The sequence below is a fragment of the Triticum dicoccoides genome, chromosome 1A (assembly GCF_002162155.2).
Source record: "Triticum dicoccoides isolate Atlit2015 ecotype Zavitan chromosome 1A, WEW_v2.0, whole genome shotgun sequence".
In the NCBI taxonomy this organism is placed as follows: domain Eukaryota; kingdom Viridiplantae; phylum Streptophyta; class Magnoliopsida; order Poales; family Poaceae; genus Triticum; species Triticum dicoccoides.
In genome coordinates, this window is record NC_041380.1 from 535,145,444 (window position 1) to 535,156,244 (window position 10,801).

Genomic DNA, 10,801 nt, shown 5'->3' on the forward strand with positions numbered 1-10,801 from the left:
TCACCGGTGTTGTGTTGGAGCATTGCTGGGCCGACGGAGCATCGCTGGTGCTGCAACGAAGCATCACCGGTGTTATGTTGGAGCATTGCCGAGCCGCCGGAGCATCGCCGGTGCTGCAACGAAGCATCACCGGTGTTGTGTTCCAGCATTGCCGGCCGCCGGAGCATCGCCGGTACTGCAACGAAGCATCATCGGTGTTGTGTTGGAGCATTGTCGGGCTGCCGGAACATCGCCGGTGCTTCAATGGATGGTTGCAGCAGCGTCGTTGTCGCAACGTGGCGCTGCACCTGTGGCCGTGCATGGCGACCTCGTGGGCGGTTTCCCGTGAGATGACCTGTGAGTCTGTGACGGGGCTGCCGCAACCTGGAGAAACGAGGATGCTGTGCAGATAGCCGATAGCTAGCTGGTCTAGAGATCAAACGGCCCAAGTCAAACCAAATCAACGGCTGACAAGGCGGTTTATAAATCCCTAACATCAGCCGGTTTACTAGCTACTAGGAGCATGCCAAAATATTTGCATTTTCGTCAAATTAAACTTCGAAATAGGGATGTCTGACCTGGAAGAAGCCCCAGTCTCGACACGCAGAGCCGAGCTTGGCCGTCTCCGCCTCCGAGGAGTCCGGGTCGAGCAGCCTCGCCATGTCTACCAGCGGCACCTCGTAGTTCTCGTCGTCGCCCACGACGACCCCGTCCCCGACCTCGTCCGGCCGGGCATACCTGTCGGGGAGCACAGTGGAGTCCGCGATCTCGGCCCTGCTGAGGACGACCTCGTCGACGACGCGCTCCATCGGTCCTCCCTTGCTCGTCACCCACTGCAGAAATGCTGAACTGCGCTGTACTACTCTCCTGCGTTTAGGTAGGTGCTGTGCTGGGTTAGTTGCGCGCTCTGATCAGACTCCAGTACGCCAGCTGATAATGAGTTGTGATGTTGGTTCGATGGTGGGACGTCCGCATGTGCATGTCAATAATGTATCCATGTTTCAGCTCCACTTTAACACATGCAGACAAGAAGTAGATCATCAGAGCAGTTGTCCGTTTAACTCATCCAAACCAGAAGTGGGTCATGGGAGCAGTCGTTGATGTCCCATATACTACCTTCAATCATCAAAGAGTAAATAAAAGAGAGAGCCCCTACATAATGATGGTTTTCACCGGAAGAAGACTACATTTCCGGTGCGAGTTGTACAATGTTTTCCCTTTCCTGAATAAAGTCACATGTTGCGTGTCTCTGGAAGAGTTGACGATGTCTTGGCGTTGTCCATGACGTTTGGGAAACACGTGCGCTTCACGTTCGTGGAAAAGAATAGCACCGTGGGACGTAACAAAAGAAACGAACAGACAAAAATAGTTGTACCGCCGTTGCCGGGGATCGAACCCGGGTCACCCGCGTGACAGGCGGGAATACTTACCACTATACTACAACGACTTGCTTGTGCTTGCATCGAACTGAAGCTAACTTGACTGTTATAAACTAGCTCCCTCAGGCCCCACCAAGCAGCTAAGCACGCTGGCTCTGTTCTTGCCTTCACTAGTAGATTCCGCCACAGACAAAGTTCCCCTTGTTTTCTAGCAGCACCGTGCTCCACGTGATCTGTGCCTTCTCCTTCATGAACTCCCCCATCATCAGAGAAATCTTTCTCGTCCGCACGCCGGGGACCAGTACACCACCACCGTAATAACCCTACTTTTTTTTTTCAGATTCCGCAATATAACCCTACTCATGAACGCCAGGGACCGAGCACCCTGAGTTGTGGGAGCTATGGACGTCTACGCAGAGCTAAGCCAGACTCTCGGGATGTGGAGAAGAAGGTTGGACTTGGAGTTGGCCTAGAGATGCCATGCTCACTGCCACATACCAAGCGCTAGTAATCATATTATTAAGATACTGAAAATGGAGGCAGAGATTAACGATTACAGTGTTCTTGCCAGAGAGCTCCATTCTATATATGTCCTACACAGATCACATAATCTAAGCTTTTCAAGGTAGAATGGGCACTTTGTAGGCATCTGATTAGCTGGTATATACTCCCTCTATAACAAAATACTCCCTCCGTCCTGAATTACTTGTCTTGCATTTGTCTACATAGGAATGTATCTAGACACGTTTTAGTGTTAAAGCTACGACAAAATTTTGAGGGCAGAGGTAATACAAGACATGTTTGAAGTTCAAAACTAAAAAACATCTTATATCTAGTTGCAGAGATCGTACCTTGGAGGAATCTCGGTATTTTGATTCACCTACAACATCCTTCACCCAATCTGCCTTAGTAAAGACAAAGCAAAGCCAATCGAGCTTGTTGAGTGTGCTAAAAATTTGTTTATACTGGGCCTCCAGCTCTTCTTTCTTTTATTCATCCTTTGCATGTTGGAACCCACAAATGATCCTCAAAGCACTGCCAAACCTAATAGCCTGAGTTTGCACCAATTCTAACTTATCGTTTTGAAGGCAGACTGTCTAGACCACTAGGGATCTCCGGAACTGATAGAAAATGACAAAAATATGCAACTCAAACACAGAAATTGCTCAAAAGATACAAGCACATATACACAACTAAAAGATTTAACATACAAATAAGTAAACGCAGCTGTAACCAGACATATATACAAATTGAGCACTAGGAAAGGTTGAATAGTCAAACACCGAAACATGACAGCCGAGCTGGAGCTATGGTAGTAACTACTCGGAAGCTATATGCAGATGTAATCAGATCTACAGATGATCGGATGGTGGTTGTATGTTAAATCATGAATATACTCATTCCACTACTCAGTATGCCTCTTGGCTATCGTCTCCTTGAGACCTTTTACGATCTTGGAGAACCAAAGCACATTCATCAGAAAGATTATGCAAGGCGCAATAAATACTAGAAAATAGCCAAAGGGGTTCATCTTCTTAATCTATCAATGAACAAGTATAACTTGGAATTATGTGTGCAGTACCTGTGGTGTATAGTGAACTCGGTTGAATCGTAGTGTACCTGATCATAATGTACAAACATGTGATGGAACAAGTACATGAACATAATTATCCTTGCAACCTTCATGAAGACATTTGTTTCGAGATTAGGAACCAATTGGTGGTAATAAAAACATATAATATTTGTTTTTTAGACATACACATCATAATACTAATTTAGCAAATAGATTTGAGTAAATCTAAGTGTTTGCATCATTGGTCGTGTTACGGTTGTAAATTTGATAAATTTATCTCAAGTCCCCCAGGAGTTACAAAGGCCACGTTTGCCTTACAAACAATCCAATACTTATATGACCTATCAAAACTTATGTGATGTATGCTACCAATTTGAAAAAGGTGAAATTCAGAAGATCCAACGGATAATTATTCCCTTTGTGGTGTGCAACAGAAAATTCCAGTTTCTAATGTAGGACAAAAAGACTTATGTATCAGTAATATACCCTCGAAGCCAGCCACTTGTCAGATTCAAAGTAGTCAACAGTCAACACAACTACACCGCGTTGTGAATCAGAAAATTGTAGGACTACTGCAGTCAACAATCTTGGATGCGGTTATACAAATTCAATGTTTTTCTAGACATGTATATGATGTGTCATTATAAGTGAATAGTGTCTTGTGCTTATCAGACAAGCAAGAACAATTACAAATAAATGTCATTTGTAGCAACTAGTGTCGTGTGCTTACCAGCCAAGTAACAACCATTGCAACTCCGTTAACAAGTAAGCTTTGGAGTTTTTCATTCCAGCAACATCAAGGAACGTTGATGAGATCAGGAGACATAATATCAGTTTAGACGGATTGAAGTATGACAATATATAAACAACAATTGTGTAATTTGTTCACATATCCAAGTTACCATCTTAGACCGATTCCTCGTTGTAGTCTCACTGATGAGACCCATGTATATGTATACATGTGCTTCCCCAGAAAGCATAGCGTACATTGTAGACATAAGTGACAACATGTGGTGGATAACCTAACAAGTAAACAATAGAGACAGAAAAGACAGTTTAGAAGAGTCAAACGAGAGTAGTAGGCAAGATTAGTCAGTTCAAAATGCTAAACAGGAGGTAGAGAAGGGAAGGCATGGCAAAAACATATTTACTAACATACTCCATTCCACCAAGGGCAGGGTAAAGCCAATATATCATGGCATATATGTAATGAAATACCCAATAGAGACCTGGCAAACATGAGATTCAGCTCACAACGAGGCAAGGGGAAGACACATGTGCCAAAGAAAAGCTTTTTGTGCATTCTCTCAAGAAAAGTAAATGAAGTAATAGCATACAGATACCCCTAACGTAAAACTGGAGAGGCTTGAACTTCTAACCGTTACTGGTCCATCCTGCTGGTCAGAAAACAAACCCAGGAAGAACACTAGGTATACTGACATAACTGTAATGAATATTGCATGGACATTGGACATGCCCCTAGATCCCGCAAAAAAAGTGAACATGCCCCTAGAACATAAAAGAGTCATAAAAATTATGCATAACAAAGGAGGGAGTTAGATATTACTCCCTCCGTCCCATAATATAAGAGCGTTTTTATATTATGGGACGGAGGGAGTAAGTTGTAAAATTAATCTCACCTGTTGTTCCATTAGATCTTTTGCATCTTGTTAAGAGAAGCATAACCTTTGAAGTTAAATGAACCGATAATGCGCGTGAAATCATAGGCCTGAGCTAGCAAACACAAATAGTGTTATGTGATAGTACATAAACTGTTACAATGATTGGAGTTCAGGTATGATAGATGTACTTAGGACTGTGATATTTGTCAACTGTGTGGCAGATTGCAAAACTACCACACGACCCCCTCCTCTCGAACGAATCACTCCCTTCGATCCTACCTCCTCTCGCGGGCTCCTCTTGATTCTGGGCTGCCAGCCTTTGATCCCACCTCCCCTCGAACAAACCAACTCTTAGTTTGCGGGGTCCACCCAATTTTTTGGGCAGTCAGCTGTTTAAAAATAGGCGAAAAAATGGAACAAATGGGGATCGAACCTACACTGTCACATATACAGAATGTAATGACATCCAACTGTGCTAGCCACCTTTATTGATTAGGTTCAATCTACATGCTAGATGTATCTACTTGAGACGAGATTAACCAAAAAAAAGACAACCAACAGTAACTGAAAATCCAAAACACCAGCCTCATTTGGTTGGGTTTTAGGACTATGCATTCTAGTTCCATCTTTTTTTCTGCATGTTACATATCGATTCACACGGTTCACAAACCCGGAAGTCCCCTTCCTCCTTTTCAGATGCAAATTACCACGGTGTTTGCACTTAAGTTATCAGAAATGAGGGGCATATATTACCATACTATTTACATAGAAATTATCGGGGTATATTCGTAAACAATGTTTTCCCTTTGTCAAATGTTACTGTGGTGACTGTTACCGCAGTGTTTGCACTAAATTGTCAGATATGTGGTTCGTATATTACCGTGCTATTTTCACATAAATTACCGGGGTACAGTTTTCAGTAACTTTTTCCCCTTTGGACAAAGTTACCGCGATGCTTGTACATAAACTATCCACTATGCGGTTTCTTATATTACCGTGTCATTTTCACATAAGTACCGGGGTATGGTTTTTCAATAACTTTTTTCCTTTGGTCAAAGTTACCGTAGTGTTTGTACATAAATAATCGGGTATGTATATTACTGTGCTATTTTCACATAAACTATGGGAATATTTTTCACCAACTTTGTTTTTCTTTGGTCAAAGTTACCATGGTGTCTGTATGTAAGTCATCGGGAATGCGGTGTTGTTTATCACATAAGTTACCGGGGGTGTATATTTTTCAACAACATTTTTCCCTTCGATCAAAATTATCGCGTTGTTTGTAATAAGTTAACGGGTATGCAGATAATATGGTACTGTGCTATTTTCACATAAGTTACCGGGGTATATTTTTAACAACTTTTTTTTCATTTGGTCAAAGTTACCATGTTATTTGTGTCTAAATTATCACGTCTGCAGTGAATACATTATCATGCTATTTGCACAGAAGTTATTGGAGGAGGGTATGCTTTTTCAACATTTTTACCCGAGTCAAAAGTTACCGTGTTATTTGTATATGAGTTATCAGCTTTATTGTGTGTATATTACCATGTTATTTTACACATGAGTTATTGGGGTATATTTTTCAATAAAAAATTTCTTGGTTCAAATTGCCGTGGTGCTTGTATGTAATTTATCAGGTTATGGTGTGTATATTATTATGCTATTTGCAAAGAAGTTATAGAGGCATGTTTACAATAACTAATTTCCCCCGGTTCAAAAGTTACCACATTGTTTGATCATGAGTGATGTACACAAAAATTACCACGCTAATTTGGCTAAAAAGACCTGCTACTCTATTCTGCTCCCTCCCGATTATTTTTCATGAATACAAGTTCCCTGTTACCCTTGATCAGATCTTTCGCTTCAAATGGGTAAATGTTTTGTAATAGTTTTAAATAAATGTATTTTAGAATAAGCTTAATCAGCATGAACATTAATTAGTGTTGCATGACACACTCTCTATTGAAGCTCTTCCACATGAACTAAGCAAAATATACTGCCCACAGATGAGATGTAAAAGGTCAACAAAAGAGGTGCCTCATATCTCATAATTCATACTTGAATATAGGCTCTGAAAAGAAGCCCCAAAAATTCGTTCAAGGAAATTCCAAATGCTAATCACTAACACAAAAATGTGAGAATCCTCAAAACCCAGTGACCAACTCATGTGCCCAAAGATTATAGATCATGGTAAACCTGATCCTGACCCCAACAAAATGGGGGAAAAGGAAGCCAAAAATCTGCCGATCAGTTTCTTTTGGTTATTGCTCGTCCACCTATCTGAGTATAACTTCTTGCTCGTCAGCATACTGATCCACTTGCTTCTTCTATCCTAGGTGATGTTAACAATTAAACTGAAGCAAGGCATGGGGAATTTGTTAAAAAAAACATGCAAATATTTTTGCTTCGTTTTTTCCAGCAAAGTTTGCCTAAAATGTACTTCCTCCGTCCGGAAATACTTGTCCAAGAGATAGATGTATCTAGACGTATTTTAGTTCTAGTTACATCCTTTTTATCCATTTCAAAGACAAGTATTTCCGAACGGAGGTAGTAGTAAGTACTACTTGTATACTAACCATGTCTTCATCTCAATGAACCGTCTTGCGAAAAATAGAATTGTTCATTCAATCATCATCATCACCTTGCGGGATTCATCACGAGTGGTTAGTAGGCGCTGCTGGAACCAGCCACAGAACTAGTTCAGTAAGGTAAACTGAACCAAGGAGAACACACCATATTCACAGACGAATTCAATAGCAACAGTGGAGTGACGACGTTGTGTGCAGGAGCTGGTGGCTCGGGGCGTGAGTCCGTGGAGGCCATGGAGGCTCTCGTCGGCGGAGGTCTGTGGCTGCTTCGGGTATAGGAGCGACATGCCGCTGCCGATGGCCAGCGAGTAGGGCTGCTTCTGCGGCTCTGGTGCGTGCCTGGGCCCAACGCCCGTCCGCCGCTGAAGTGCTCCTTTTTCAGAATTGGATCAGCACGTGCGTCTGCAGCAGAAGCGCTTCTGTTCATGGTCCCCTATGTTGGATTATGGATGGGCTTAGGCCTATATAAGACACTAATCCCTGGTTAATTTTGAGGCCCATGCATGAGATGGCAGGTGGTGGGAAGTTTAGTCTCACCTTGTTAGTTGAAGAGAGTTGAGACCTCTTTATAAGGGCTGCTCTACCACTTGTCATTGGGAGCTTGGGAAGAGAAGTTACACGCGCGCTCCTCCTCCGCCGCCGCCCGCCTTGCCGCACGCGCGCGCACACTATGGGAATGAGCCGAAGCTTATTTTTGCCGCTCAGGAATGAATTAATTAATCAGGGATTAATTAACGAGTCGCTAACATGTGGGCCACTGGCCAAGACGTTGGACTGTGGGCTGACTTGCGTTGCCGGGATTCGTCGACTCCCTTGCCGGGGCGCGACCCTTGCCGGGACCCGCATATTCATCGACTCCCTTGCCGGGAGTGCAACCCTTGCTGGGAACAACGACTCCCTTGCCGGGAGTGGGCTGACTCGGTCGTGGGCCTCGGCAAGGCCCACGACTTTCTTCCTTACGGACTATATAAGAAGACTCTGGCCAGTGAAATAACCTAGTTCGGTTCACTCACTCCCTCTCGCGTGACCTAGCCGTCATCTACTGTTCCTCACTCCGTGCTGCCTCCGGCGATCCCATCCCGACGACCGCGTGCACGGCTGCTCGGGAGAGCAGGTGCCTCCAGAACCCTGTCGTTCGAGATCCTGCCCGAGAGAACAACAATAAGGTTTTTGGGGAGCGTCTCGACGCGACTGCTCCCGATCCGTCCCCAACTACGTTCGCCTCTGCTTCCACTACTTCCTCTGCAACGACACCATGGCCGACGATGCCGCCGCTAAGAAGAAGGCCACGGACGACGCCGAGGCTGCTGCTGTAGCCGCCGTGTTGGCCTGGCCAACCGGAGGGTATGATCTGTTCATCCCTCGTTTACTCGTACTTATGCTAGCCGTATATGTGCTGCTCATAGAAGGTTCGATTCTATGTTCTGTACGTTCTAGTATACTTAGGTATCGCTATGAGATGCAAACCTTTTATGCCATGCTTACTGTTTACTCGTGGATAAGGCTAATCGGAAAAGTGCTAATATTTCCAACAATCCCAAAACCTTATTTTAGGCACTTTTCGATTCAAGAATTTGCTGCTACTGTGAAACCGAAAATTTTTACCGGGACGCATTTTAAGCGTTGGCAGACTAGGACCACCTTGTGGCTCACAGCGATGAACATGTTCTGGGTTGGTGGTGTGTCCCTCACAAAAACGATTGCTCCTGAACAGGAGAAGGCGTTTAGGAGGCAACCACAATCTTTCTGGGAGCAGTTCTAAGTGTGAAGACAAGTTGGTTGACGCCTATATTCATACGGGCGTTGCCAAAAACTTGTGGGATGCGCTCGAAGTCAAATTCGGCGCAACTGATGCTGGCAGTGAGTTGTATGCCATGGAGCAGTTCTATGATTACAGGATGGTTGATAACCGTTCTGTATTGGACCAGGCTCATGAGATACAGTGCATTGCTAAGGAGCTGGAGCTGCTGAAGTGTGAGTTACCGGACAAGTTTGTCGCGGGTTGCATCATTGCAAAACTCCCTCCTAGTTGGAGGAACTTTGCTACTTCTCTCAAGCACCTGAGACGTGAATTCTCTGTTGAGGATGGCATTGGTCATCTCAGTATTGAGCAGAACTTGAGAGCAAAGGACTCACACGTGAAAGGGGCAGAGGGTTCTTCTAGCGCCAATGTGGTGCAGAAGAACTTCCACAAGTTCAAGGGAAAGAACTCTGTCCAGCAGAATACTACCTTTAAGAAGAAGGGTAAGAAGAAAGACAAAAAAGAGAGATGGCTACTTTACTTGTGATTCAGATGAACATTGGGCAAACAAGTGCCCAAACAAGTACAAGAAGCCAGCACAGGACTCCAAGTCTGTGAATGTCACTCTGAGCAACAATGGTGCGACATCTGGGTATGGTAATCTGTTTACCATACTTTCAGTTTGTCAGTCCACCGATGGGTGGATTGACACTGGGCCAATATTCATGTGTGTGTTGATGTGTCTTTGTTTTATTCCTACCAGGTCACACGAGATTGTTCCGCCCTGATGAGGAATGGCTCGCATGCTTCTGTTCATGGTGTTGGCACGGTAGATCTGAAGTTTACTTTGGGAAAGATCGTGCAACTGAAGAACGTGCAACATGTCCCCACCATAAATAAGAATCTCGTTAGTGGCTCCATTCTATGTAAAGAAGGGTTTAAGTTAGTATTTGAGTCTAACAAAGTAGTCGTATCTCGGTATGGACTATTTGTTGGAAAAGGATATGATTGTGGTGGTTTGTTCGGCCTTTCCCTGGAGGATTTCTATAATAAAGTCGCGAAACCAAATTCATTCTAATGTGAACGAATCTGAGGTTTGACACTCACGTCTTTGTCACATTAATTTCGGTTGTATGACGCGGCTAGCTAAGATGGATTTAATCCCGAGTTTCACTTTAGCCAAAGGCTCTAAGTGCCATGCGTGTGTGCAAGCTAAGCAACCTCGTAAGCCTCACAAGCCTGCGAAGGAGAGACACCTGGCACCTCTAGAGCTCATACATTCAGATCTCTGTGAGATGAATGGTGTGTTAACTAAAGGTGGAAAGAAATACTTCATGACTCTGACTGATGATTCCACTAGATTCTACTATGTGTATTTGTTAAATACGAAAGATGAGGCTCTACACTACTTTAAAGTCTATAAGGCTGAAGTTGAGAACCAACTTGAGAAGAAAATAAAACGAGTCCGGTCTGATCGTGGTGGAGAGTACTTTTCTAATGAGTTTGATTTATTCTATGCGGAACATGGTATTATTCATGAGAGGACACCTCCCTACTCACCCCAGTCAAACGGGGTTGCCGAACGGAAAAACCGTACTCTAACTGATTTGTTTAACACCATGTTCGATACATCGGATTTATCCAAGGCATGGTGGGGGGAGGCTGTATTGACATCCTGTCATGTCCTGAATAAAGTTCCCACAAAGGATAATGAGACTACTCCCTATGAGCAATGGGAAAAGAAAAGAACTACACTCTCTTACTTGCGCACTTGGAGCTGTTTGGCGAAAGTCAATGTGCCGATAATCAAAAAGCGCAAGTTGGGACCAAAGACCGTGGACTGTGTTTTTCTTGGCTATGCCAAGCATAGCGTTGGCTATAGATTTCTAGTGGTGAAATCTGAGGTACCTGACCAG

At 43.9% G+C, this 10,801-nt stretch overlaps 2 protein-coding genes, 1 non-coding gene and 1 pseudogene across 4 annotated transcripts in view; 1 reads left to right on the forward strand and 3 right to left on the reverse strand.

The window, feature by feature from the left end:
* Positions 1–509, forward strand: part of LOC119286664 — a 3,989-nt gene extending 3,480 nt beyond the window's left edge. For both annotated transcript variants that reach the window (XM_037566098.1, XM_037566089.1), the window contains exon 3: positions 1–509. In XM_037566098.1, the coding sequence (XP_037421995.1) occupies positions 1–328 (328 nt within the window). In that variant the 3' untranslated portion in view covers positions 329–509.
* The window catches only part of LOC119286653 (S-norcoclaurine synthase 1-like), a 5,403-nt gene extending 4,471 nt beyond the window's left edge, over positions 1–932 (reverse strand). Inside the window, exon 1 of the mRNA XM_037566070.1 lies at positions 558–932. Coding sequence (XP_037421967.1) covers positions 558–788 — 231 coding nt within the window. The 5' untranslated portion in view covers positions 789–932. The remainder of the gene's footprint in view (positions 1–557) is intronic.
* A 422-nt stretch (positions 933–1,354) lies between these two features.
* Positions 1,355–1,426, reverse strand: TRNAD-GUC. The gene has a single exon. It is a non-coding gene; the product is annotated as a tRNA-Asp (tRNA).
* Positions 1,427–2,763: 1,337 nt separating this feature from the next.
* Positions 2,764–7,431, reverse strand: LOC119354713 (annotated as a pseudogene).
* Between the last annotated feature and the right edge of the window lie 3,370 nt (positions 7,432–10,801).